General features: G+C 62.1%; 3 protein-coding genes and 1 long non-coding RNA gene across 8 annotated transcripts; 2 read left to right on the forward strand and 2 right to left on the reverse strand.

The window, feature by feature from the left end:
- Positions 1-4,541: 4,541 nt before the first annotated feature.
- On the reverse strand, positions 4,542-11,299 carry LOC112444335 (uncharacterized). Of its 2 annotated transcripts, none has more exons than XR_003032661.2 (4): positions 10,782-11,299; positions 7,960-8,017; positions 6,864-6,937; positions 4,542-5,046 (listed from the first exon to the last, which is right to left on the reverse strand). It is a non-coding gene; the product is annotated as an uncharacterized lncRNA (long non-coding RNA). The 2 variants fall into 2 exon arrangements; XR_009492911.1 differs by having other exon boundaries at positions 10,529-11,299.
- Positions 11,300-11,378: 79 nt separating this feature from the next.
- On the forward strand, positions 11,379-13,114 carry PSMG3 (proteasome assembly chaperone 3). 2 transcript variants are annotated; one of them, XM_005225070.5, is made up of 3 exons: positions 11,379-11,527; positions 11,947-12,195; positions 12,654-13,114. In XM_005225070.5, the coding sequence occupies exons 2-3, from the start codon at positions 11,980-11,982 to the stop codon at positions 12,804-12,806; spliced, it is 369 nt and encodes a 122-aa protein (XP_005225127.1). In that variant the 5' UTR covers positions 11,379-11,527; positions 11,947-11,979; the 3' UTR covers positions 12,807-13,114. The 2 variants fall into 2 exon arrangements, with proteins under 2 accessions (XP_005225127.1, NP_001039524.1); NM_001046059.2 differs by having other exon boundaries at positions 11,386-11,403.
- A 2,265-nt stretch (positions 13,115-15,379) lies between these two features.
- LOC101903991 (uncharacterized) lies at positions 15,380-19,607 on the reverse strand. Its single transcript, XM_015460540.3, has 2 exons — positions 18,596-19,607; positions 15,380-16,114 (listed from the first exon to the last, which is right to left on the reverse strand). The coding sequence occupies exons 1-2, from the start codon at positions 19,235-19,237 to the stop codon at positions 16,031-16,033; spliced, it is 726 nt and encodes a 241-aa protein (XP_015316026.1). The 5' UTR covers positions 19,238-19,607; the 3' UTR covers positions 15,380-16,030.
- TMEM184A (transmembrane protein 184A) lies at positions 16,613-27,187 on the forward strand. Of its 3 annotated transcripts, none has more exons than NM_001046272.1 (9): positions 16,613-16,774; positions 20,586-20,774; positions 23,114-23,279; positions 23,673-23,763; positions 23,869-23,944; positions 24,074-24,165; positions 24,917-25,086; positions 25,540-25,737; positions 26,415-27,187. In NM_001046272.1, the coding sequence occupies exons 2-9, from the start codon at positions 20,586-20,588 to the stop codon at positions 26,675-26,677; spliced, it is 1,245 nt and encodes a 414-aa protein (NP_001039737.1). In that variant the 5' UTR covers positions 16,613-16,774; the 3' UTR covers positions 26,678-27,187. The 3 variants fall into 3 exon arrangements, with proteins under 3 accessions (NP_001039737.1, XP_024840685.1, XP_005225186.1); XM_024984917.2 differs by lacking the exon at positions 16,613-16,774 and adding an exon at positions 19,773-19,936 and having other exon boundaries at positions 26,415-27,181; XM_005225129.4 differs by lacking the exon at positions 16,613-16,774 and adding an exon at positions 20,017-20,108 and having other exon boundaries at positions 26,415-27,181.
- Positions 27,188-27,729: the final 542 nt, after the last annotated feature.

Here is a 27,729-nt window from a genome sequence, read left to right on the forward strand (position 1 = left end):
AGCAGAACCGCAACCTGGGCAGATGTCAAGCCCCCACCGCATGCCCCCGAGCACCAGGAGTCTGACCAGTCACTGGAGGTTGGCCAGGATGGAGGTGTGGCGCGGCGCACCTGCCCCCGTTGGCGAAGATGAGGACAGACACGGCGCGCAGGAGTTCAAGGCCCCTGAGGGGGCCGTGCCCACGGGGGTCCCCCCACAGCCTCCCTTCCCAGGGCCACTCGTGTGTCTCTACAGAAGTGCCTGCCGTGGCCAGGAGGGGCCATGCCCTTCGTGGGGGGCGGGCGGCGAGGAGCCTGAGTACAAGGAGGACTGTCAGATGATGGGGTCGAGGGTCAGGAGCTCATCCCTGTAGAGGCGGTGAGCCGGGCGGCGGGCGGAGGGCGGGTGGGGCCCCAGGAGGGACGAGAGACACACAGCTGCAGGCACGCAGGTGCACACACGGGGAAACGCTTACCCACGCGTGTGCACACAGCGCACCGTCCGCAGCAGCCCTGCCAGCACACACCATGCGGTTCTGCTCAGGGGGTTGTTTTATTGTTTAGTCGCTCAATTGTGTCCGACTTTCTGCAACCCCATGGACTGTACCCTGCCAGGCTCCCCTGTCCATGGGATTCTCCAGGCAAGAACAGTGGAGTGGGTTTCCGTTTCCTTCTCCAGGTGATGTCTTGGAAAAGACAAAACTGCGGGGACAGAGAAGAGCCCAGGGGTCATGCGGGCAGGGAGCCAGGGGAGCTGGGGGCGGGGCATGTGGTCGCAGTTACGTGACGACATGTATTTGTCAGAACTCAGGATGGCATGCCAAGGGCATCCCCCGCATGGATGTCAAGCCTCAATTTTTAAGAAGACTAAAAACCTGCTCTAAGAGTCCTACTGTTTATTCAGGGAAAGTCACAGCCCCGAGGGCCCCAAGGCTGAGCCCCGGGGGAGGCTTGTTCTCCGTCCCCCAGCCGTCCAGTCCTGTCTGAGTGATGCTCCGGGGCCACATCCCAGCAAGGGGCAGCTCGGACCCCACAGCGGCCCCTGTAGAAAGCCTGGAGAGGCCCGTCCTCCCCGCGGAGTCTGCGCAGCCCACGCTTCTGATCATGGACTGCAGGGGAGGCACCTGGATGCCTGACCTTGCTCCCCTTCTCTCGGTGGCACCCCGAAGCGCAAAGCTAAACCTGAGGCCAATCTTAGCGAACGTGGGGCCCAGAAGCTGGCGGGACCCACGGCCGCGACGGTCTCGGCCTGTGGTACTTCCTACGGCTGAGGGCAATGCCCGCACGGGGCTCACCCCACGGTCTCGTCCAGTGGTACTTCCTACGGCTGAGGGCAATGCCCACACGGGGCTCACCCCACGGTCTTGGCCTGTGGTACTTCCTACGGCTGAGGGCAATGCCCGCATGGGGCTCACCCCACGGTCTCGGCCTGTGGTACTTCCTACGGCTGAGGGCAATGCCCACACGGGGCTCACCCCACGGTCTCGTCCAGTGGTACTTCCTACGGCTGAGGGCAATGCCTACATGGGGCTCACCCCACGGTCTCGGCCTGTGGTACTTCCTACGGCTGAGGGCAATGCCCACATGGGGCTCACCCCACGGTCTCCCAGGTGTGGGGGCTGGACCTGAGCTTCCTGCTAGCCCTGCAGCCCATGGCTCAGAGTCCAGGCCCCAGGACAAATTACAGATGCTGACACCTCTGAAGGACAAAGAGCTTTGTCATCAGGTGGCTCTTTGGATGGGGAGAGAGACAGAGAGGCATGGGGAGGGGAGGGAGAGACAGAGTGGGAGAGTGGGTGGGCTGGGGTGGGAGGAAGGGTGGGTGGGCAGCGGGGGGAGGGAGCCAGAGAGCAGAATCGGCCTCTGGCCTCTGGGAAGACGCAGGATGGCTGATGAGGTGGAAGGGCCTGAGGGGAGGAGGCGGACAGGGCCCTTCCTCTGCCCACACTGGGGTTGGCTGGTCCCTGCTCCATACGCTGAGTGAGTTCTGTGGCCTCTGCTGCCCCCCAGGGGTGTTCGCTAATAACGCAGGGACTCCCCGCCCAGCTCCTTGGTCCCAGACCCTACTCAGGCCCCAGCCTGGGTCCACCCGGGGCTCTGGGTGCATCTGCACGGGACAGAACCCCCTGACAGCCAGGACTACATCTCCTTCTTTCCCCTTGTACTTCCCTTCTGAAATATGCTACAGATTCAAATGGTACAGAGATGCGTGGCCGTGGAGACCGAAAGCCCCACCTAACTCTTTACCCCCACCAGCCCAGAAGGCCAGCGTCGTGACGGGCCTTTTCAGCAGGCAGCGGGCCCTGTGTCTCAGGACCTCGCTGCGTGTGCATCCGTCTCCTTACGTCTCAGAGCTGTTTTCCTCGAGGAGTGTTGGCACTGTGCTTCCGGCCTGCTCTGGAAGTCTCATCCGCTTCCTTTGCTGGGGTGGGGCTTCTCCTGCTTCTTCCTGACGCTGCCTTGACCCGCAGCCACTTGCTCATCGTCCGTCTCTTGTCTGCAGTGAGGCGGTGGGCATCTGGGGGCCCTCAGACCTGCTCCCCGCAGAGGATGTCCGCTGACTGCGTGAGCAAGCAAACATTTCACCGCCGGGTGGACGGAGAGACGGACGCGTGGAGAGAGTGTAGGGATAAACGGATGAATGGATGGATGTACAGACGCACGCGCCGATTCGAGGGCTGAACGGCCTCCCACCGCAGGGACGGCGCATGCGGCGCTTATCCGTTTGCCTGTCCATGGACACTTGGTCGCTTCCGCCTCCTGGCTACAGGGGTCAATTCCGCGGTGAACACGTGTGTGCATGTTGACATCTCGCTTCAAGGCCCTGCTTTCAGTTCTTCTGGGCAGACCCACCTTGATCACATCATGATTCCGTGTTTTGAGGAACCGCCACATGGCTTTACCCAGCGACCGCACCATTTACAGCCCCCCAAACAGCGCCCAGCTCCCCCACACCCCGGCCAACGCTTGTTCTCGCCACATCTGTGTATACACGAGCCATCCCAACAGGTGTGACGGGCCCCTGTTTAAAGGCAGTCACTGCCTTGGGTGGGGGTGGGAGCTTCCTACTGTTTCTGTCTGCTCTTCGCTTGAATCATTTCCTTGCCCTTCTTTAATTTACAAAGCTTGGGATTCACTCACGACACACAGTTCTGAGTGTAGACGAGTGCTCAGGCACCATCACACTCAGGACACGGCAGATCCGTCCTCCCCCAGCGTCCCCTTTTCATTCACACTTGCCCCTCACCCCCGCCCTGCAACCACTGATTCGTACAGAATCCCGCCTTTTCCAGAACATCGCCTGAGCTGATCCGCAGAGCACACTGCCTTCCCTGTTTGGCTTCCTTCCTGGCTCTGTTCTTGAGACCCGTCCCACCATCAGAAGCCCCGATGACTCCTTCCTTCCTATCAGAGAGCAGTGCTCCGTCCGCAGATGCACACAGCTTGTCGTCTGTGCGCCTGCTGGAGACAACTGGGTCGTATTCAGGTTTTGGTCAGTGAGAACGCCTGTGTGCAGGCGTTGGTACGGGCATGACATCCGTGTCTCCCAGGCAAACAGCAACGCGTAGGGAGTCGTGTGGCAGGCGTGTGTTCACCTCCGCGAGGAGCAGCCACGCTGCTTTTCAAGGTGCCCGCCCTGCCCAGCATCCCCAGCAGTGGTGCAGGGGTGCCCCAGCTGCTCCACGTTCCCCCCAGCACTTGGCGTGGGGGGTCCCTGTGGAGTTCAGCTGTGTGTCTTGCTGGAGACGCTCTAGTAGCCACATCTCTTGCAGTCATCGGCCCACACTGACTCACAGAACCGCAGATGCTGGGTTTGGAAAAGCCTTCAAACTCTTCTGAGTCCAGTCCCCTCAGCGCAGACACCCTAGCACAACCATTACCCCAGTGACCGCCCGGCCTCAGCACCTCCGGAGGGAGCGTGCTCACCACCTCCCGTGCAAGGCCCGGCGTCCCCGGTGGCCAGACGGTCCCTGTGTTGTGCCCAGTCTGCCTTCCCAGACCCTCCGTGGGGTACAGGCCCCAGCCCAGTGCGCAGATGCAGAACGGCCTTCAGGAAGGTGAGCCCGCCTCTGACCTCCCCAGACAGCTCCACGCCCTCCCTGCTCGGACGAGACCGACGCCGGGTTCCCCCCACCCCGCCCGGCCCTGTCCCCATCGCAGGCCCGGAGCTCAGAGGATGGATCAGAGGCACCTGGAGGCCACCCAGCCTGTTTTCCCATTTTACAGATGAGGAAATGGAGGCCCAGAGCACAGAAGGGCATGGTCCATGGTCATCAGAAGTTAGTGTCAGGGCCCAGGGACAGGGCTCCATCCTACCCCCTCCCCACACCCACCCACTCCCTGGACCCCTGTCTCACACCAACTAGAATACAATCCAACCTGGCCAAGCTTTATCAAAGCCGTGTGCTGGCTTTCTGTCCTCTCCCTGTAAGAGAGGACAGGACGACCGATAACCAGCCTGGCAGGCTCTGTCGTTCAGCTCGACACGGGGCGATAAGACGGCTTCTCATCAGGGGAAATAACTTCTTAAAATATTGAAAGAAAGGCTTTTGGAAATTGCACTTGGATTAGGGTTTCATTTATTAAAGAACTAAACAAATAGTGTAAGATATGAGTACAAGGAAGTTTTCAATCTCTCTAATGAGGGCAGGAAGCTTCGCTCCAGGAACAAAAATACTGAAGCCTAAGTTCAGCAGAAAACAAGGCAACCAGCTAAACTCTTAATTCTGTGCCCTGCTGAAATTAGGTGCAAAAACAGAGGATTTTCTTTGTGTTTACCATATGACATTAAATAAAAATACTCCTGCTGACATAAAGCTCCACAGCCGGGGGCACCGCCAGGCCATGCGCGGGCACCTGGCCGGAGATGGCACCGCGCGGGCACCTGGCCGGAGAGATGGCACCGGCCTCCACGAGCAGGTGCTGCTTCCACTCCCGGCCTGGGGAAGAGGATTTACGCCCTTTCCGGTGAAACACTCCCCAGACCCTTATAAACTGGGCTCGGTGTCGATGGTGTTTGTTTCCCTCAAGAAAAGTCAGAATTTCAGGGAGTCCCAGGGTTTTGTTCCTGCAATAAAATACATGTGATTTTCAATGGGTTGCCTTTAATCTTTATATCCTTCCCCCTCCCTCAACTTAGATAAACCTAGTTCGTAAAAAAGTCACGGTGCACCACCTTTTCCCAGATAACTGGGTTCAGTGAAAGGCCGCTTCTGGGGCCCAGAGCCTCCTGGCTGGGGACCATGCTGCTGCTCATTCAAGGCTCTTTGCAACCGCCGAGCGGGGGCGCCCCACACCACACAGGCGACTGCCGGGCACGCGGCCACGCCTTGAGACTAGGCTGCACCCTGCCGAGGGCAAAGAGCAGCGGCAGGCTGGGGGTGACAAGCGGGGTCCGCAAGCACGAAGGTGCCCCATCCTCGACCGCAGGGCTGCCGAGTGGACCGAGGTCTGCGGACACCCTGAGGCTGGCCGTGGTTGCCACGCTGGCCCTCTCGGCCCCGCAGCTCTTGCGCCTGCTTCTGAACGCACGTCCTGCTTCAGCAAGACGCGGCGTCCGCGTCATCACAGCCTTTCTCCAGAGAGGGGGCCATGGCAGCAGTACCTCCCCGCCCCAACGGTCCCCAGGATGCTGCTCTGATACCAGACTCGGCATCGAGGGGAATCAGGGACCGAGCCTCTCCCGGTCTTTCTGCTGCTTGCAAAAGCTTGGCGCACGGAGCGGTTGGTGTCACGGATCACGCAAGGGCCTGTGCTTAGAGCACTGCCAGTGGAACTCAATGACCCGTGAGGGGGAGGAGACTGTAAACGCCTCGTATGGGCCAGGCCCTAAAGGAGGCCCTTCTGCGAGTGGGATGTCATTTAATCCTCCCAAGTGTTGAACGAGCAAGAATGGGTTCCTCCAAGAGGGAAAAGCACTGACCCAGGCCACAGCACAGATGAGTCTCGAAGGCTGAGGGAGGAAGCCAGACATGACCGGCCACAGAACTCAGCCCATCTGAAGGAAATGCCCAGGACAGGCTGAACCACAGAAGCAGAAAGTGAACGAGTGGTTTCCACTGCTGCTGCTGCTGCTAAGTCGCTTCAGTCGTGTCCGACTCTGTGCGGCCCCATAGACGGCAGCCCACCAGGCTCCCCCGTCCCTGGGATTCTCCAGGCAAGAGCACTGGAGTGGGCTGCCATTTCCTTCTCTAATACATGAAAGTGAAAGTGAAGTCACTCAGTTGTGTCCAACTCTTAGCGACCCCATGGACTGCAGCCTTCCAGGGTCCTCCGTCCATGGCATTTTCCAGGCAAGAGTACTGGAGTGGGGTGCCATTACCTTCTCCTGGGAAGTCCTAAATATTCTGCCATTCCCACTTACAACGTCTTGTTTGACATATAGTATTTAGGAGCACTGTTTAAACTCCTAGATACACGGGTTAATGCTTTTGCGTTAACTTTTTGTTTTTTTGACCGAGCCACACAGCTTGCAGGATCTTAGTTCCCCGACCAGGGACTGAACCCACGGCAGTGAAAGCTCCGAGTCCTAATCACCAGACAGCCAGGGAACTCCTGACATTAAAGCCCTGTGCCCCGGCTGCGTCTAGGCCTGCATTACAAATGTAATCTCCAATGGCTGCGACCCGGACTGGCCGAGAGAGGTGAGAGCGAGCACCCTTTATACAAACAAAGCGGGACTTCCCTGGCGGTCCAGTGGTTAGGACTCAGTGTTCTCACTGCTGCGGCCCCAGGTTCAACTGCTCGTCAGGGAAGTGAGATCCCGAAAGCCAGGAGGTGCAGTCAAATGAATAAGTAAAGGGGTTCCACTAACTGCTGCGTCTCATAAAAATTTAGAGGGATGTTGCCTCTACAAGACCGAGGCAAACCCTGGCAATGCCTTACCTGTTCCAAGACTGCGATACCTGGAAGTCTTGCTGGTCCAGGTTTCAGCTGCCTGAGTGCCTGCAGTCAGGAGGCTGCAGAGGAAGAGACATTGTCATAACACAAGAAGTTTCATGAATGAATTGACTATTTGCATAGTTGGACTCCGCTCAGGCGTCCCTCACTGTGTAGCTCCAGAATCTACTTCTCTCCACCTCTTTCTCTGTCTCTCTCTCTCTCTCTCTCACACACACCCCCAACACTGAACGCCCTGGGAATCATGTTGTGAGGCTGTGGAAGTGCAGTGCAGATCAAGTCAGGTTGTAAATCTTGCAAAAGATGCAAAATTTCAGTAAGTCCATAAATGAAATGCTGAGGGATGTTCAGACCTGGCCCAAAGCCATTGGCAAGTGTGGGAGGGCCTGACTGTGCAACCGAGGACCAGGAAACTGACAAAGCTGGTGTCAGGCTGGGGCTCCCACTGTGAGTGACGTGAACAGCAAGGGGCTAGGAGAGGCTCCTGGGGAAATGGATGCTGAGCGTATATATCTCAGCACAACTGACCCTCTTTATGACAGAGCTGGGGAAATCATACACGATGTGAAGGAGAACGTGGAGAGCAAGCATACAATTTGTTGGGAAAATTATGACTTGCCAACACTCCACCTGATTAATTCTTCGCTGGTTCTACAACTCATCATTGCATTAAGAACCTAAATTTCCTTGAATACGAGACAAATTCAAGATACTCCCCCTCCTTTTTTTTTCAAGAGAAATTCTCAAACTCTTTTGCCCCACCACTGACATCATTACTATGTCATTCCCATTTTTAGTGAATTCATTTAAGGGATCTTTCTTTCCAGTTCAAGTCTCATCTTGCACTCAAATAGTCAAGGGCAGGCTCGATATTGTAACTGTGTAAATTCTGCTCACACACCCACTCAGGCCACCAGGAGTCCCTTGCCTGGACGGCCATCACCTCAGTCTGGGACAGCATCTCACCTCATATGTCCTTCGTACTCAGGCTTTACCAAAGATCTAAACCAAAGAATGCCATCATAAAAACATTATCCAGTTTAGGGACTTCCCTGGCAGTCCAACAAAAATAAGAGCTCACCTTCCAACACAGGGGCTGTGGCTTCTATCCCTGGTCAGGAAGCGAAGATCCCACAAGCCTCAAAGCAAAAATCCAAGACATAAAACAGAAGTAATATTACAACAAATTCAACAGAGACTTAAACAATGGTCATCAAAAAGAATCTTTAAAAAGCTATCTACTTTGTTCTTCAGCATCTCGTTAATAAAAGCGATAAGCTTATTCCAGACTTGGGGGTTTGTTTTGTTTGGGTGGGTTTTTTCGGGGGGGTCAGATTTCTCGTACCTATTTGCCTTCAGAGAAAGAATGCATGAGTTGGTAAATAAAAGTAAACGAACCTTTTACAGGTTTCACACGGCAATACATTGGCAATTGGCTTTTGAGGCACATGAGGATGGATGGGTGTTTAAATTTAGAGCCAACAAAAACCTAGACCTGCCTGAGAAACTGTATGCTTCTTCTTTTGAATATTTGGAGAAGGCAACAGCACCCCACTCCAGTACTCTTGCCTGGAAAATCCCATGGATGGAGGAGCCTGGAAGGCTGCCATCCATGGGGTTGCTAAGAGTCAGACACGACTGAGTGACTTCACTTTCACTTTCTCCTAATCTTTCCCTTGGTGAACTGGCTGCAAAAAAGCTCAAAATACAAGGTTTCTCTTGACTTTTATGTCTGTCTTGATCATTTTTTGCAGACAAGCCTTTTTCTTTCATGCCACCAGAAATCACTGTGCAAGGAGCATGCTTCATTTGACATAACTTGGATTGTGCACGGAGTTATCAAACCCTGAGAAAAAGCAGTAAGGATAGGAGGGTGCCACCCAGGGCTTCCCAGGTGGCTCAGGGGTAGTCTGCCTGCTAAGGCAGAAGGCACAGTTTCAATCCCTGGGTCGGGAAGACCCCCTGGAGGAGGAAATGACAACTCACCCCGGTATTCTTGCCTGGGAAATCCCATGGACAGAGGAGTCTAGTGGGCTACAGTCCATGGGGTCGCAGAGCTGGACATGCCAACAGGGCTTCCTAAGGGGTTAAGTGATGTGGACAGGCCTGGCCGGGGGGAGTCCGCCGTGACAGGCCGTCAGGAAGACGGACAGGTTCCTCAGGGGTGTTCATCTCTCCAGGGAGAGGCTCAAGACTCTGATTACTGCAGGGTCAGCACAAGACCCTCCTCTGCCAACACCACTTCAGCTCAGAGAGAGAGATGTGTGCAGGGCGTGTGGGGGGCTCTCAGACCCCTGGGGGGACTAGAAGTTACCCTGCTTCAGGACAGCACTGCCCCTGCTCTTCCCCTTTACCTGGGCGAGCGCATCATGAGACCAGTAATCAAGGGTAAAATTCGGAAGGCCAGATTCCACCCCTCTCAGCTGTGTGGCCTTGGGCGAGTCCGGCGAGCCTGAACCTACCGTCTATATGACAGGGATGGTAACGTGTCTACTCAGTGGGGTTGAGATTAAACACGTTACTGCAGGAAAGCACTGAGCACAACTCCTGGCGCACACTAAGTGCCAAATAAATGCCAGCTGTCATCATGCCCTCGGCCGTGGACGGCTGGCCCAGAGGGGCTCGTGAGGGCAGAGGCGCCTGGCACACCACGAGGGGCTCAAAGGCCCTAGTCAGGGAGTTCCCGAGAGGTCCAGTGGTTAAGACTCCGCACTTCCAATGCAGCAGACGCGGGTTCAATCCCTGGTCGGGGAACTAAGGTCCCACATGCCACGTGGTGCAACCAAAAGCGGTCTCTACAACCTCAGTGACTCTCAAATATATGCATTTTGCTGTGTGGGCCTTCGTCGCCACCAGGACTTCTCTCTAGCTGCAGCGAGTGGCGGATACTCTCTAGCCGCGGTGCATGGGCTTCTCATGGTGGTGGCTTCTCTCCCTGTGGGTTTCGGAGCACAGGCTAAGAAGCTGTGCACAGGTGGAGCTGCCCCTCTGGATGTCGACTCTTTCTGGACCACGAATTGGACCTGTCTCCTGCCCTGACAGGCAGATTCTTTACCACTGAGCCCCCAGGGAAGCCCCCAAAAGATTTTTTTTTTTTAAAGGCTTTTGTTACTGCCAGGCAGAGCATACTGACATTCTCTCCTAGACCAGACTACTCCCTGAACTGTTTTTTAAAAAATTCTCTGCCACAGTTTATTTAATCTTGGCTGCGCTGGGTCTTCACTGCAGAGCTTGGGCTTAGCGGCAGCATGTGGGATCTCGTTCCCTGACCAGGAATGGAACCCTGCGCTGGGAGCACAGTCTTATCCACTGGGCCACCAGGGAAGTCCCTCTGAACTCTTTCCCAACTAGGCACTCACTTTTGGACTTCTGTGGTATCTCTGCATTTTCCAGTCTTAGCAAGAACTGCCCCCCGACCCCATCCTGCATGTCTGGTAACCACCAATGTCTAACCAGCTCCTCATTCCCCACCGTCCCCCAGGTGGTCTGAGGCCACGTTGGCCTGCCTCCAGCAGGAATTCTGCTGGGTTTTCCTGCCTAGAAACCCCTCACCCCCCTTTCCTCTTAGTAATTTCCCACCCACTGACCCTATCCTGAACCTTGGCTGTAAATCCCCATTGGTTCCTGCTGCTCTAAGTGAAAAATGTCACCTGCTCTATCAGTAAGCAGATGTTGCAGCCTACAAGCCGTCACATCACAGCTGCCCGACGGTGCACCCTGAGGGGACTCGGGTGAGAAAGCACGGGACGCTGGCCCCGGGAAGCTGAGGTGCACATCAAAGGAACGTAAGAAAGCGCTGAATTCCTGGAGATGCCTGGTTTTCCTGGATTAAGCAATCTTCTGACTTTCGGACTACCTGGTCTTTGTTGCAAACACCCTTATATACCCTGGCTCCGCCCTCACCTCTTCGGGGCAGTCCCTCAGCTATCCGAGATGCTGCGTCCTGGGCTTAAGTCCTCAGTTTTGTCCAAGGAATAAAACCTAACTCCCGACTTTTAGGTCGTGTGTTTTTTTTCAGTCAACAGGCATTTGGGTGAACCCAGAGGGCCCCACACTGAGGTCTCTTGCGCGCTACGTCAAGGGTCCTGACGGGGATGTTTTCGGCGCTTAAAGTGACGTCCAGCCCTGCTTTTCTCTCAGCTCCCCGTGCTTCCTTCAAGGTCCAGGAACCCAGGGCCAAGGGGCCAGAAACCCTGTTTCTGAGGTTCCTCAACCACAGAGCTGCAGAGTCTCCCTCAGGAGGGCGCGGGGACGCCCTTCTGGAGAAGTCAGACTCCCCTCGCCTGAGGGCCAGGTGCCGAGAGGCCCAGGGGTTGGTGCTGCAGCCCCTTTTCGCAAACATGGCGCCCAGCCCTCGCTGCCCGGGCGCGCGGAACCCCACAGCACAGAGCCCCGAGGCCGCAGCGGGAGCCGGAAGTCCCGCAGGCTGCACTTCCGGGGGAGGGGAGGGCTCGGCGCTCGCAGGGCGGGGCCTGTCGGGGGCGGGCCCGCGGAGCCTGCGTGCGTCACTTCCGGGCGCGGCGCGGTGAGCGCGGGCGGCATGGCGGGTGGCAGGGTAGTGGGCGTCCGGTGGGGCTGGAGCCGGGCGGAGAGGCTGGGCGCCCCCGGGGGCTCCGCCTGGCCCCCGCCGCCCTCGTCCCCGCGCTGTGGTAGGGGTGCTGCTGCTTCTGTGGGACCGACGGTTTCCTCAAACGCAGGAAACGATTAGTGGGCGGACCGGAGGGGCGGCGGAGGCGCGGCCCGCTGCTCTGCCGGGTTTCCGAACCTGCGGCGCCTACTCCCCCTGCGAGGGCGGGCCGCCGGGACTCAGGGAGGACCCTCGGGGTGGGGCGGGGCCCTCGCGCGGGGAAGAAGAGTCCTCGTCTGCCTCCATCGGGAGCAGCATTCTTTGACATCTAGCCTGGGTACCTCTGTGTCTGAGTGAATCCAGAAAGTTCCGGGCGAATAAAGCTTGTGTGGGCGAACAGACAGGCTTTTGAATGGGCATTTCTCTTTTAATGCCAAATAGTGTTTATTCTGGAGCTCCCAGGCTATCTGCCATCGATTGATTTACTTTTTTTTTCTTAAGATAAATGTAAGGTGCCATCGAGCAGACTCCGCAATGGAAGGTAAACCCTTGCTGACGTCCAAGCAGAAGACTGCGGTGGTGTGCGGAGTCCCCACCCAGGTGGTCTGCACGGCCTTCAGCAGCCACATCCTGGTGGTGGTGACCCAGCTGGGGAAGATGGGTACCCTGGTCTCCCTGGAGCCCAGCAGTGTGACTAGTGACGTCGGCAAGCCTGTGCTGACCACCAAAGTCCTCCTCGGGAAGGATGAGGTAATGTGGCTGGGAAGGGCTCCCAGTGCACGTACTTTGTCAGGATGTGGAGCATCTAGTAGGCAAGCGCACCCCTGTCCCCCCGCCACCACAGCCCAGGGCAGCACTGCGCGGGCCCCGAAGATAATTGGAGGGCATCCACCTGCTGCATGCAGCCCATCAGCGTTTTATCAGACACACGCAGAGGTATTGGCTTTGTAATGCAAGCCTGTGCCACAGTTTGACCCCATCATAGTACCTCATGGTAGTGAGAGCCGTTCTGCCCCGTTCGGGAAAATCATCTGTGAGGTCTGACAGGCTTTCCCTCTGTGGACTCTCATGGCCCTTCCAGAGTAGAGAGAACCAGGAGAGAGAGGGGCCGGGAAGCTGGCCTGGCCTCCTGAGAGGCACTGTGTGAAGCCGTTAAGAAGAAAAAGGTTTCCTTCAGTTACAGTGGTCTTCCCCCCTTCCCTCTTCAGCCTCTCGTCCATGTCTTCGCAAAGAACCTGGTGGCATTTGTGTCTCAAGAAGCTGGGAACAGAGCTGTTCTCCTTGCCCTGGCCACGAAGGACAAGAGCATGGAGGCGGTGAAGGCCCTGCAGGAGGTGATCCAGGCGTGCCAGGTGTGGTGACCCTGGCGTGGCCACCCCTGCCATCCAGGAGGGCCATGCGGCAACTCAGACACCTTCGCAAGGATCTGAAGGTGCTCCTTTGGTTAGAAGCAGGAGCTCTCTGGCTGGAAGAAACAGATGCCTCGGGCTGGCCTTGGTTTGGAGGCTGACGGCCCCTGTGGAGGGACAGGAAGCGCGTCCTGAGAAGGTTGCGAGTCCTCCTCCCCAGGTCCAGAGCCTCACGTGTGTGAGAAGTGACGGATGAGCCATGGCCCTCAATTGTTGGGGGAAGTTTTTTTTATTGTTAAAAATAAATGCATATCCCCAAATACCTTACCATTCTTCTTAACAACGCTGAGAAATGTCAGGCACACGACATACGTTCATTGCAGTGAACAGCTGGGGGAAGGAAAATCTATTTGGCAAAAGCTCGATCTGAGGTTCACATGGTAAGACGGCTCCAGGAGCTGACTCTACCCCCTCCCTCATCCTGCTCCTCTTCCCGTGGCTTTTCTGATCCTTCCGTTGCCCAGACGCCGCTCGCGGCCTCGCGATGGGCTGGCACCCTAGCTTCCAGAGCCACGTGCTTAAATGCAGAGGGTAGAGGTGCATCCCCCCACCGACGCAGGTGCTCGTGGGAACGGCCGGGGTGCAGAAGCTCAAACTGGGACGTTAGGGGCTGTCGGGGACTGGTGATGGCGAGACCACGCTTCTGGTCTAAGCTGAGAAGGACTCGAGTGGGGTTGCTGAGCATGGGACAGAAGACAGCCTTGTTCAAAGGCTCGTTCCCTCAGCAGATGCCGGGGCCCCCGGGGAGGCACGTTCACAGCCCCTCAGGACCGTCGGGTAAACCCACAGGCACACACCAGCTGTGGGGTGACCCGGTGACCTGTGTCAGGAGGGCCAGGCAGTCGTACGAGGGTCCACCAGACTTCTAGAGCGGAGCAGATGCCCCTGTGTGGGGAGCTTCAGGGACCTGGGAGCCAGGCCCCCATCAGGGGAAACGGGCAGATCCATGCTGGGCAGCTCAGGGCTCTTCGGCGGCCACATCTGGCTGGGGGCTCTGGGTCCACCTCCCTGCTGCTCGCTCTCAGCCCTGGCCTTTCTCCTGAGAAGACCCTGCCTGGCGTCTGCACTTGGAGGGCCTGCACGGACGCTTTAAAGGCCAGAAAGCAGCTGACCAACAGGAGAAGGGAAAGGCCTGTCCACCCACACGAGAGGGCCCGAGGGGTGACACAGGTCACGGCAGGTGTGGGGACACAGACACCGGAGTAGAAGAGGTGTGTTGGGAGGTCAGCAGCACCTGGGAATGATGGGGGTCACAGCTCCTGGAGGACCGGCGCCTGGCCGGGCACACGGGGCGACGCGAGCACCGCTGGGCCGGAGCCGCCTCCATCCGTATCAGCCTGTAATTAGCACGCTTGTCGTCTAGGCATCAGACGAGTCTGGAAACGCTTCTCCTGCTTGGCCAGCCGGGAACCTGAACCTCGGGTCAGGCTCCAGCCTGGGGCTAAGTCCAGATTTGCAGCTTTGGTTTTCTGACTTGGCCCCTAAATGTACGAGAGGTCTGGTTCACCCTGCCTGTTGGTGAGCTCTGGGCTCACCCTTCAGTCCTGGTAACACGTTTAATCCTCCCGCCCACCCAATGAGGTCTACACAGCAGTTGAGGAAACAGAGGCACGCTGCCACCAAGCGGCAGGGCTGGGGTTTGAAGCAAGCAGAGGGCCCCGAGGGACGCCGTTCACACTGACTCCTTGGATGGGCCACACTGGCTTCCCTAGTACCTCAGCTGGTAACGAATCCGCCTGCAATGCAAGAGACCAGAGTGATCCCTGGGTTGGGAAGATCCCCTGGAGAAGGGAAAGGCTACCCGCTCTGGTACTCTTGCCTGCAGAAGTCAACGGACAGAGGAGCCTGGCGGGCCCCAGTCCATGGGGTCACAAAGAGTTGGACGTAACCGAGCAACTTTCACTTTCCCACGCTGTTCACCCGGCCCCAGCCCCATGCTGGCACTTCCCGGTCCCTTTTCTAAGGGACAGGCCATCCTCGTTGACACGGCGGGCGGACGTCCCTCCGTGCTCTGCGTGCAGGGCTCGTGCGCAGCCTTGTGGCCTCCTGCGCGCCAGGCCCTGGCGGCGCCCCTGCCGTCTGACCGAGTCCTAGTGACTGTGTTAGGAGGCAGGTGGGCAGTGGAGGCAATTGAGGCTCAGCAGGACGGGGCGAGTTGCTCAGGCCCCCAGGGGACCGGCCCCAGGATGCAAACACACTTGAGCCCATCATCTGTGCTGTCCCACAGCTGCCCGCCGGGAATGTGGGGGGACGGCTGACGTATAATTGAAACCAGGGTCCCCAGCGCTGTCCTAAGTGGTACTTATAGCTGCCCAAAGCTGTCGTAGCTATTGAGAGCAAAGACTTCCGTCACTGAAGCCAGCGCCTCGCTGCTCTGCTCTGCCTTGTAAATCAAGACGGGCGGCTCGTGTGAGAAGGCGCTTGGCCCTTTCTGCGGTGCTCTGCTCGCAGCTGCTGTAATTCAGGAGGAGAGACACACTCCAATAAAGAGATCCATAAAGCCGCGGTTTCCGCAGGCAGGGCTGTCGGCTTCGTGGAAATTGTTATTCCTTTAGATGGAAAGGCTGCATATGGTGCTTTACCCAGCAATCAAACTGTAATTACAACTCCCAGCAATTTACGGCCAAATGTGGATAACACACGTGGGGTCGGTGTGCCCGCCCCTGCAACGCCGACAGGTGCAGGAAGCGCCCTTGTTCAAGGCCGTGGCCTTGGACCAACGCAGTGTGGGGTGGACGCGCGGTATGGGGTGGACGCGGGGTGGGGTGAGGTGGTGTAGACACCCCTGCTGCTGAGCTGCAAGCAGAGAAGCCCACGTTCTCCCACTTGCTGCCTTTTCCTAAGTGGACACGGCCTGCAGCCCCAGCTCAGAGTCAAGGGCGGGCCTGCAGCCCCAGCTCAGAGTCAAGGGCGAGTGGGTCCCTTGGCGGTCAAGAGAGGCCAGGAGGGCGGCCATCCTCGGTTATCCATCCAAGCAGTTTGTCCGGGGTTTGATGGAGCCCTGGATCCTCCTGAACCAATTATGACAGACAGCCCACTGAATGAGGCAGCGGGCGCAGGCCCAGCTGGATAAGCTGGCATCGGCTGTTCTGTTTCGTGCCTTGGAGGGAAACTGGAGATCAGGAGGGGGCGCTGGGCAGGGGACGAGGGTGATGGCCGGATCCGCGAGAACGAGCTCAGAGCTGGCTGAGTGGTGTGGAGGTGAGCGCGCCGCCGGCTTTCACAGTCACAGCTGGAGAGCAGGGGGCAGGCCTGGCTTCCTGTGGGGACCAGGGACATCAGAAGGGTACATTCCACACAGACTGCGAGACATGGGAGGTGCCGGAGCCCCGGGAGGCGCGGCTCCCTGACGTGGGGCAGTTGAGGGCAGAAGGGACGGAAGACAGGAAAGTGGAGCAGCGTGAACAGAGCAGGGCTGGGTGGGGGTGCTCCGAGTGTGGCAAACGCCACATCACCCCACTCAACCCTCGCCGCATGTGAAGCGGGCCTCGGACCCCCCGGCCACACAGACGGGCCGGGCAGACGCAGGACCCAGAGCCACAGCAGTCACTGGTCCAGCAAGACCCACGCCTGGAGGTCGGAGCCATGACAGCCAGGTGGGTGGTGGGTGGGAAGGACTGCTGGCCCCAACCCTGGGCAGGGCACGGAGGAGGGTGTGGCTGGGCTACCCAGGCAGGTAGGGCCGGCCTGGCAGGGCAGCTGGGGCGGGCAGCAGGGAGGCATTTGCTGGGTCTGGGGCAGGGCCAGCACTTTCCCAGCAGCAGGCCTATCGGACTGACCCCAGCCGCAGGGAGGAGGCGCGGCAGAGGCCTGGAGGTCTGGCGGTGGTTCCGGACAGCCCGCCACCCCCACAGGCCCGGAGGCCTGCGTCAGACCTGCCTCAGGGGCCCGGCCGGACGGCCGAGGGCGTTACCAGGGAGGTGAGCTGTGTGTGTGTGTGTGTGCGCGCGTGTGTGTGTGTGTGTGTGTGTGGGCGTGCCCGCACACCCAGGAGAGAGATGTGTCCAGGCTGGACCCCTGTGCACCCCTGGAGAGAAACACCCACACCCTGAGATTCTGAGCTTCACAGCAGTTCTATCCCCAGCCCACCTCCACCCCAGAGGCTGTGCCCCCTGCCAGGCACCCCGTGCCCCGGGTGCCACCCCGCGGCCAAAGAGGCCCTCAGGCCAGCCCGGTCAGGCCAGGCCCAGGTCAGCACCCCAGTCTGCTCTGGGGCAACAGGCAGGTATGGACAGGCCCCGGGCAGGCACAGGCTGTCCCGGGGACCAAGGCAGCAGGCCTGGCAGGGACTCGGCTGGGCACGGGCAGGAAAGAGGGCAGGATGCAAGGAGAAAGCCTCGTGTGGGTCCCCGCGCATCGCGGGGCAGGGCTGGTTGGCTCGGTGACTGGGCAGCAGAAGGCCACCCACGTGCGCTCGCTGGCGGGACCCTCGCCCAGCCCCCGGCGGCGGCAGCCGAGGCCGCCTTTGGGAGGAGCCGGCAGCGCCTCCCGAGTCCCGTGCTGACCAGGGCTGCCCTGCCGGACACGGCCATCATCGCCCGCAGAAACCGGGGCCCGGAGAGGCCACAGTCGGCCATGGCCACAGACACAGTGAGAGGCCCTCAGGCTCCCAGGCCTGCCTCTGCCTGGGGCCGGGCACCCCCGGCTTCAGGCCCAGGGCTCCGCCCAGGTGAGGAGCCAGCACCTTGGACAGAGAGAGGCCATGCTTCCAAAACTGCCCCCAAACTAGAGCTGGAAGGCCCCTCAGCGCCTCCCCCGCCGCCAAGCTGAGGCCCAGAGGGAGTGGAGGAGGGGCTCGGGGCCTGCAGGCTGGTGGGCAGCCAGGCCGGGACTCATCCCCCGCGGGCTGCAGAGGCGTCCTGGGGCATGACAGCCGCCCTGTGCAGGCCGTGCGGGTGTGGGCTGAGTCACCGGCCGTTCTGCTGGCAGCAGCCACAGCCCAGGGGTGAGTCCTTTCACTGCCTGTGGGCACTGTCAGCGAGGGCCTAGGGGGCATCAAAGGACCCTGGTGGGCTGCTCTCGGCACGGGAAGGGCCTGGATGCAAGGAGGGCAGGCAGGGAGTCTGCCCCCGCATGACCCCGGAGATGTCCCCAGGCAGCAGGCCGGCCTAGAAAGGGGCTGGCTCGGCAGGAATGCCTGGAGGGAGGTTCGGTGCCCGACCCAGGCTGAGTGCCCCGGGTGTCAGGTCCCTGCGGTGAGGGGCAGGCACTGGGACGAGGGCGCTGAGGTCTGTGATGGGTCTGCAGCGTCCCAGCCTCCCGCAACCCGGCCGGGAGCCACCTGGGGCCCCGTCACCTGTCATGGGACCCGCATTCAGGGGCCTCGGCCTCTGGGTGGGCAGGTTTGTCCCGAGACAGGCTCGGTCAGTGTCCAGCCCCAGGAGGGCGAGCAGGAAGTGTGGCTGTGACAGCGTAAGGCCTCCTTTGGCTGAAGAGTCCCATGGTGGCTGAAGGGTCAGCCTCGCCCTGGCCCTTCCCAGGACTGGGTGCTGAAGTCCTTGCTTCCCCAGACCCGGGACCCTTCGCCAGTCACGCGTGGGCTTGGCACAGCTGGTCCTTCCCTCTAAGCGGGAGAAGCCACGCCTCACCCCCCCAGGGCTCCTGATCCTGCCACGCCTGGTACGTGGCCCTGCTCTGCGGTCTGCGATCTGCGGTCTGGGGCTCAAGGAAGGAGCAGGTGGGGCAGGGCCTGCAGTCTGCACACAGCAGCCCACGGAAGGGCTGGTGGAACTCAGACTCACCTTTGCAGATGAGAAAACAGAGGCACAGTGAGGTGAAGGGGCCTCCGAGGAGGCCGGGATCCCGGCGGCAGGCGGGGCCGAGGCAGCCGCTGGGGCGACCTGATCAGGAAGCCGCAGGACGGGCGGGCGCCCAGGCTTACAACGTGTGGCCACCGCGCAGTGGGCAGACGGGGCTGGGGGCCCGAAGGAACTCGTGGCGGCGGGAGAAGCCACAGGCCGCAGCAGCCACCTGCCAGGCAGCGTGGGAGCCCATGCGCAGGGCGCTGGCTCCCCGGGGCCCGGGCGTGGGCTGGGCAGGGCACAGCGATCCTGACGCGCCTGTGGAATTGAAGGAGGTGACATTTGGGACGCAGGATGACACTGGGCCCAGGGGACTCTGGCCAAGGCAGCCTGCAGGGGTCTGGGGGAGGGGCAGTCCCGGGCTTTCCGGGTCAGGACCAGGGCCTCAGGGCGTATCTGGGGGCTCCCTGGGCAACCATATGGGTGGACGGGCGCAGGCACAGGGGCCGGCAGCCTCTCTGGAGCACCCCCATACCCCTGGGGAGCCCAGTCACGTCTCCCCAACAACTCCCGCCTCTGTAAGGAGCCTGATGCCTTGACCCAGGGCCTCAGGGAGGGTGGGCAGCACCAAGGAAAGACCATGTGGGCAGGTGCCCGCGCTGACGCCCGCCAAGGCGCCCCCTGCCACCCCGAGGCCGGGCGGGCGAGCCCCTGGCCCTGCCAGGGCTGACCCCGCAGGCCCAGCTGCCTTTCTCACTCACCCAGGCCCCTCCTCCCCTCCTCCAGCAGACAAACACAGGAACATTCCCAGTAGACTTTTGGGGGCTGGGACCCAATAATAGATTTAACCATTTTAAGGGGCATTTAATCCACCCTCGATGTCACGCTATGCCCACTGTCTCCTCGGAGAACTCCATCAGCCCAACGGGAAGCCTGTACCCACAGGAGTGCAGCCCACCCTGGCCCGCCGCAGACCCACCCCCTGTCTCAGGCCCCCGTGGGCCTGGCCTTCTGGTCCAGGCAGGTGAGGGCACCTGGCGGCAGGCAGTCCGGGAGCCAGCCGCCTGGAGCAAGCAGCCGGGGGAGGGATAGAGTGTCATGGGAGGGGCCCGCCTTCGCGCCGCCCCTCTGCTGGCCCGCCCTCCGCCTGAGGCTGGGGGGGCCACGGGGCTGTGCCTGCTGGTTGCCGCCCCTCCCGGGGCCTGGTGTGGCCTCCCAAAGGTAGCCCGGTCCCACCCCCACCAGGGCCGCCTGCCGGGTTCACTGGCCACGCAAACGACCAGCCTGGCTTCCCTAGAGGCCCAGCGCCCAGGACTGGCTGGGGAGCTTCCTGCCTGAGAGGTAGGTGCTGGGCCCTGTGACCAGGGCCGGAGGGCGGGGTGGAGGCCTCGAGTGCGAGAGCGGGGAGGTGCCTGGCGCCCCAGCAGGTTACAAGAGGCTGCAGAGCGGGCACCCAGGATGGGCGAGCAGTCCTGGGGTGGCCAGGAGCCCTGGCCAAGCAGGACGCCAGATGGTCAGGCAGGCAGGCTGGGTGGGTGGGTACCGGGCGCGCCCCCCACCCCGTCCGCTGCTGAGGGCAGGGCCAGTCTGGCTGGCTTCCCAGACCCCACCCCCGGCAGGCAGGGCCACGGGGACTCCCCGACTTCCTCTGATGTCTTTGGCTCCTGGACGCAGGCTCCCCGAAGCCCAGGACACCAGAGGGGGCATCGCCCCAGGTCACGGGCGGGCGGCTGGTGTCTGCGCCCAGGCAGCAGACACCAGAAAGGAGAGCACCTCGGGGCCGGGCCTCGGAGTTGGGTCCCTGCACACAGAGGGCTGCCCAGAGCCCAGGCACGCAGGCAGGAGGATCTGCCTGGCACCCTTGTGGGAGGGCCGTTGGCCAAAGCCCAGCTTGGCCGCGCAGCCCGGCGCTGCGGCCCGCCCACATGCCGCCCGCCCCCAGCGCACCTTTGCCCTCTCCACGCCCCATGTGCCCTTCCTCCCTCTACAGATGACTGACACCCCGGGGCTCCTGGGCACCCCCTTGGCGTGGACGCCACCGGCCAGGCCTGCGGGACCGCAGATGGAGCGTGCCGGGAACGGCTCCCAGGGCCCCGGGCCCCTCTTCCTCACCTCACCGCTGGCCCGCGGCGTCTCGGGCGTCTTCGTGTGGGCGGCCCTGGTGCTCACCGGCCACCAGGTGAGCCTCCCCTCGGTGCCCCCTGGGGACCCGCAGCCCAGCCCCAGGGGGCCTGCTCGGCCTTGGGGCAGACCCTGAGGCCTGGCTGGCTGGAGGAGCAGCGCCCCGGGGCTCACCACAGCCACGTGGGGCCAGGGAGGGTCAGGGGACACAGAGAGCCGGGCGGGAAGACAGATAGCCTCCGCCCAGCAGTGGGAAGAACTCTCGCTGGATGCCCGGCCCCCCCACCCAACCCCGGGGCGCTTTGTCAGGCCGTGGGTCCATTCGCTGAGGTCAGCGGCAGGGTCCGCTTTCGCGGACGAGGAGAGTGAGGCTGTGAAAGACTGGGGGTCTTTCCCAGGCCCACGTTGCTGGGAGGGGAAGAGTCCTCTACTCCCGGGGGTCAGAGCGTGGCTGGAGGGGCCCAGAGCTGGGGACCCAGGTCGCCCCAGGTGGAACTGCCAGGCCTGGCAGAGACAGTGAGGGAGTGGCTGGGGGGCGGTGAGAGGCGGTGCTTGGGGGCAGCGTTGGGCAGTGGGTACCAGGCATCACAGACAGCAGAGCAGCTCGGGAGCCCAGGACCAGCCCAAAGAGGTACGAGTGCAGGTTGGCAGGAGAGGGCTTCCCCGGGCTGGAGGCACTCCCCGGACATGTGGGAGTTTGGCCCTCAGCCAGGGGTGCTGGGGAGCCAGAGGAGGCTGCGGTTGGGCACCAAGGGCAGAGTGGCCCCGTAGGATGGCTTGGCTGGCATCGTTGCAGAGGCTGGACTGGCGGAGTGAGCCTGCGGCAGGGGCAGTCAGGAGACTGGCTGGCAGGACAGCAGGAGGCCAGAGGCCTCGAGGCAGGGCCGTGGGGGCCGATGCCCCCCCAGTGAGAGTCGCCCCCAGGCTGGTGCATGTCTAGGCGTGGCCTCAGATAACCGGTCGTAAGGGGGACAGGGCAAGCATGTTAGGGTGGGCCAGGTGCAGCCGAGAGCGGCAGGAGAAGGTGGCCCTTTCCTGTTGGGGCCATCCGGGAGGCCTTCCTGGAGGAGGCAGTATTTGCCCTGAGTTTTAGCAAGCTGTCCCGGAGCATCTGGATGGGTAGACAAGACAGGTGGGTGGTGCGTTTGCATCACACGGAAGCCAGGCCTTCTTCCTGGTGGCAGCATGGCTTTAGGTTCCCAGGCGGCTGTGCTTTGTGGGACAACGAGCACCCGGGGGGGTGGGCACCCAGTGTCCTGGGTCCAGGCTGTCCCAGTTCCAGCCACAGTCTGGGCCTTGGCTTGGCCCTCTGTTCAGCCCTGACCTTCTGGGAGCGTGTGTCTGGAGCCCAGTGTCCCGGGGCCCCACGGCCTGGGCAGGGCTTACGGAGAGCCTGTGGGCGGCATTTCCCAGGCCCCCACCTCCTCTCCTCCCCCCACCCCAACAGGGAGTCCCTCACTCTCCACCCAGGGGGACAGAAAGCGACTCAACTCTCACTTTAAAGACGGGGCACTGAGGCCTGAGGGGACAGCGGCTTGCCGAGGCCCGCAGCGGGCAGTGCGTGCCCAAGGGCCCGAGTCTGTCTCCTGATAGCTGGTCAAGCTGTGCCCTTCCCAATGCACCCGCTGGGGAGGGAGCAGCTGATAAGGAGCCTGATGATGCCAGCCTGCCCCCGCCACCCCGGGCTGTGCCCCCAGAGGCTGGGCTTCTGCGCTCAGCCTGCCCCTCCCCCTTCCCTCATGGCGCTTCCTCCAGGAAGCCCCCCAGGGGTGCTGGGGCCCATGGCCAGCTACCTGTTTGCCTGGCTCCCTGTGCTTCTTCCCCTCACTGCTTTTTCATGTCCTCGTAGAAAACAAAGATGATGTAGGAAGGTTACAGGCGATCATGGGGACTACCCATCTGTCCCTTTCATCCAGGGATGTCCTCCCCTTCGTCTCTGCCCGGCTCTGGCACACACCTGGGCCCTACTTGCTTTGCCGTCCTGTTGCGTTCTCTCGGAGCAGCCCCCCAGGCTGGTGTCCGGGGCTGAGGGTCGCCCTCTGCAAGGCAGTCAAGGGCCCACCACCAGGCTCGGTCTCCTGTGTCCCTACGATGAACATCCTTGAACGTGAATCCTGTCTTCGTCTCTGAATAAATCTGTTCCGTGGGCTAAGTCCCAAGGAGGGGTCGGAGGCATCAGCTGTTCTAATGCCCCATGTCGCCGTGCCATACTGCTCCGCAGGCCAGCGTACATGCCCACCCCTGAATGAATGAGCACGCCCGTGACTATGCACGCTCCTGGTGCGCAGCGTCGGCTCAGGGCAGGGCCCAGCGAGGCTGGCTCTGCTCCCTCTCGCTGGCTGGGGGCTGGGGGCGGGCGGGCAGCGAGCCCCAGGCCTGCCTTCTCTGCCTGCCCAGATCTACCTGCACCTGCGCTCCTACACGGTGCCCCACGAGCAGCGCTACATCATCCGCCTGCTGTTCATCGTCCCCGTCTACGCCTTCGACTCCTGGCTCAGCCTCCTCCTCCTGGGGGGCCACCAGCACTACATCTACTTCGACTCCGTGAGGGATTGCTACGAAGGTGGGTGCTGCCAGCTCTCCAGGGCCCCGGGAGCGAGTGAGGGGCTCCCAGGGGCTTGCACAGCCCCTGCCAGCCTGAGTCTGGCTTAGCGAGGGCCCCGCCAGATGGCCAGATCAGGGGTGCCAAGGAGATTCCCGGGCTCCCAAGGTGGGGGAGGGGCTGCAGCTGGGCCGGCCGGAGCCTGGGAGAGGCCGTCGGCCAGGTCGTGGGGGAGTCAGAGCCACAGGGACTGCTCTGGCCCCACCCCCCTGCCCGGGGGAACGTCCCAGGGCTGGGCTGCGAGCCCCGTGAGGAGTGTGTCTGTGTCTCCTGGGCAGGGGGTGCCCAGGAGCTCTGCGTGGCCAGCGGGCCTCGTGGGCGGCCCAGGCTCACTGCCCACACCCTGCTCTGCAGCCTTTGTCATTTACAGCTTCCTGAGCCTCTGTTTCCAGTACCTGGGGGGTGAGAGCGCCATCATGGCTGAGATCCGGGGAAAGCCCGTCCGGTAAGCTTCTGCCCAGAGCCCGCGGGTCCCCCACCCCCTGCTGGGCAGCCAGGACACTCTGGGGGTATCCTCCGGGGACACGCCTCAGGGACTCCTGCACCCCAGGACCAGCTGCTTCCATGGCACCTGCTGCCTTCGGGGCATGACCTACTCCATCGGCTTTCTGCGCTTCTGCAAGCAGGTGAGTCCCTGGGCCGCCCGGCCAGCCCCCCACAGCCCCTGCGCACCCAGCATGCTGGGCTGGCTCTACTGGGCTGGCTCCTCACCAGTGGCCCCCAGCCACCATCCTCAGCCCCTCCCCGACCCCCAGGCCACGCTGCAGTTCTGCATTGTGAAGCCCATCATGGCCTTGGTCACCATCGTCCTGCAGGCGTTCGGCAAATACCACGACGGGGACTTCAAGTGAGGCCCGGCCGGGATGCGGGCAGGGCGGGGTGGGGGCCGGAGCGGGAGGCAGGGCTTAGCACAGGGGGAAGGGCCGGGGGCAAGGCTGTGGCAAACAGACCCTTGTTCCCACGTGAGGCCTAGGAACCCCAGGGCCTCGCGGCCCCGACCCCACGGCCCCCGGACAGCCGGGGTGGAGTTAAGGGCACCCAGGGAGCCAAGCTCCGCCCTCGTAACGTGCCCCTGGGCCAGGGCCTCAGGAACATCCCACACGCATGTGCACTCCTGCTCGCATCTCAAACGCCTGCGCGCTCCTGCACATAGCCACACGCATGCGCACTCCTGCTCACGTGCACACATGTTCACACATGCACATGTGCAGGCACACGCTGTCACAGAGGAGCGCACACATGCGCGTGCACACATAAGGCTCACGTGTGCATGCGTGTGCACACATGTTCCTGCTCACACAGTCACATGCACACCAAGGCCCGCACACGACGTGGGTTTGCCTTGCACAGGGCTGTTCCTATGGAGGGAGGTTGGGGAGGGGCAGCGGGGCTCCTGCCTGGAGGGGGCGGGAGCTGGAGACCAGCGCCCCTCAGCTCCTCGGCCTCCCCGCCAGGTGCCCCGTGCGGCCCTGGAGGGGGGCCCAGGTCTGAGTCTCTGCGGTGCCCAGGCTGGGGGCTCAGGCCAGTGGCACAGTGGGTGCGATGGGGTTGGGCACAGCGCTGTGGCCGCCCTAACGGGGTCCCGTCCTGGCCCGCAGCGTCCGCAGCGGCTACCTGTACATCACCCTCGTCTACAACGCCTCGGTCAGCCTGGCGCTGTACGCCCTGTTCCTCTTCTACTCTGCCACCAGGGAGCTGCTGCAGCCCTTTGAGCCCGTCCTCAAGTTCCTCACCATCAAGGCCGTCATCTTCCTCTCTTTCTGGCAGGGTGGGTGGGCACGTTCCTGGTGCCCTCAAGCCCAGCCCCACCCCCAGCTGCAGCCCTGGTCAGCCGGTGGCCCTCTCAGTAGGGGAGACAGCGAGGACCCCCCAGCAGATGGGGCCTGATGTGGGGAGTCAGGACGCCCAGAGGGGTGCTGGAGCCATGCACCCACCACCCCCTGGGCACTCCCGGCCCCCACTTCTCAGAGGACAGTGAGCAGCTGGGGCCAGGGGGAGAGCAAGACAGGCCCTTGGGAATTCTTGATGCCCGCTGTGCCGCCAAGGACCCAGCACTGGAGGCACCCAGTCCCCCTGAACTGAGCTCAGGCCCTGCAGACCCCTACCAAGCTCACGCAGCCTCGGCTGGGTGGGGGGGGCGGGGGCGGGTCTTGGCTGGGGTCGGCTCCCGTCCAGCCTCCTGTCCGGAGCAGCTGACTGAGCAGCCATCACCACTCCCCAGGGCTGCTGCTGGCCATCCTGGAGAGGTGTGGGGTCATCCCCGAGGTCCAGGTCATCGATGGGAGCACAGTGGGGGCCGGCACAGTGGCCGCCGGCTACCAGAACTTCATCATCTGCATTGAGATGCTCTTTGCGTCCATCGCCCTGCGCTATGCCTTCACCTGCCAGGTGTACTCGGAGAAGACAGAGAGCTCACCAGGTATGCAGGGCCCGCAGCCCGGGTGAGGAGCTCCTGGACCGTCTCTAGGGCAGGGGTGCTGGGGGGGCCTGGGCAGCTCCCAAACCACGCCTCTGTTCCCCATCTCACCGTGGTGGGCAGGGAGACGGCCCCAAGGAAGGAACGAGCCCCAGCAGGGGCGTCACCTTCACACAGTCCCAGGGAGGAGACCAGGGGCGGGATGAGCTGAGTGAGTCCCTGCGCTGATAGACAGTTCCTTGCCCCCTGGGCCTGAGGGGTCCTCACCAGCACCCCCAGGCACTCAGACAGGCCTGGCAGGAGAGTCGGGGAGCTGGCTGGCGCTGGTGTCCCTAGAGAAAGGCCCACGTGGGTAGGGACGGGCCTCAGCCTGGACTGGTCAGCCTGGAGTGGTGAGGAGATGAAGGGATCACCCCAAGGTGAAGATAAGGTGGGGGCCAACCCAAGGCGACCTGGCAGAGGGTCTGGGCTGGGAGTGCCCCAGGGCTGGGCTGAGATCCAGGGATCCTGGAGTCACCCCCTGCTGGCTGAGCCAGGACCTGGACATGCAGAAAAGAGGCCTCAGCCCTGGGCAGTGCGCAGGCTGGCAGGGAGGAAGCCAGGTCCTGGGGGCTGGGCGCATGAGGGGCGGGGTGGTGCGTGCCCGGGGTGCGCCCAGCCCACCCACCGCCCGCCACCAGCCCCCTCAGCACCCATGCAGAGCATCTCCAGTGGCCTCAAGGAGACCATGAGCCCGCAGGACATCGTGCAGGACGCCATCCATAACTTCTCACCCGCCTACCAGAAGTACACGCAGCAGGCCACACAGGAGGCCCCCCGGCCCGGCCAGGGCAGTGTGCCCTCACCCCGCACGCCCACCCACAGCCCAGATGGCGGCCCCGGTGGGGGCAGGAAGGGCCGCAACGTGGAGAAGAGGATGCTAATACCCGCGGAGGAGCTGTAGGGGGCCTGCGGTTAGCGGCCACCTGGAAAGGACAGGGCGCCCTGCCCGCTGACCATCTTGCCAAAGGTCAGGCCTCTCCTGGGAGCCTCCTGCCCACCCACCTGCGGCCGGTGGAGTGGGTCACCTGGTAGCCCTGCCAGGCGCCCAGGGGCCGCTCCCTCACCCGGTGGGCCCGCAGCCCCAGAAGAAGGCACTTGCGCCCACCTGGTGACCCCAGGGACCTGCCGGGCTCCCCCGGCCGGCAGCTCAGGCAGCCTCCCCGTATGGACAGAACCCGGGCGGGGCAGCCGGGAGCTGCAGGCCACACGGGAGGGCTCCACATGGGCTGCGGGAGGCGGGGTGGGCCCTGGAGGGAGGGGCCGAGGTGCAAGCCCCCAAGTCAGCCGGCCCGCCAGGCAGAGGGTGTGCTGGCTGTGGGTTGTGGGGGCAGGGCCCCCTGCGGAGGGCAGAGGGTCTCCTGGTGAGCTGCACATGTTCATACATAAACAGCCAGGTTTTCCAGTGCCTCCAGCGAGCTGTGTCCCTGCAGGGTCAGCACTCTGACGGATGGATTGCAGGGTGGGGGGCACAGCTGACACCACCCTCCCTAGTCTGGGTGCTGCGGGGAAGGTCTCATCCACTATGGGGCGACCGGCTACGGTCACAGCTCCGAGCAGGCGGGCAAGGGGCTTGGACCTGAGATGGGGCGGCCTGCCCCTTGCAGGCCCTGAGATCCAGAGCCTCTGCTCTCCCGGTTCAAGGCCCTGTGCTGCCCTGCCTGGGATGGATTGAGAAGGCTGGGTGTGCAGAGCCCAGAGGCCAAGGAAGGAACTGTTCCCTGGAGCTGCCTCCCCATCCTCTCCCCTTCCCTGTGCCAGGCTGGCGTGCGGGGGGAGCCTGGGACCCGGGAAGGGGAACAGGAGCTGGGGAAGTGAGGGTGGGCCCCAGGCGTCGGGGTTCAGCACCTGGGGAGGGGGCAGCAGCCACCCGGGAGGCTGAGTCGATCCAGTGTGTCTAGGGGAAGGAGCAGGGTGGGGGCAGTGGCCCAGCTGGGTGGGCAGGAAGGCCCGGGT

The sequence above is a fragment of the Bos taurus genome, chromosome 25 (genome assembly GCF_002263795.3).
Source record: "Bos taurus isolate L1 Dominette 01449 registration number 42190680 breed Hereford chromosome 25, ARS-UCD2.0, whole genome shotgun sequence".
Lineage (NCBI taxonomy): Eukaryota > Metazoa > Chordata > Mammalia > Artiodactyla > Bovidae > Bos > Bos taurus.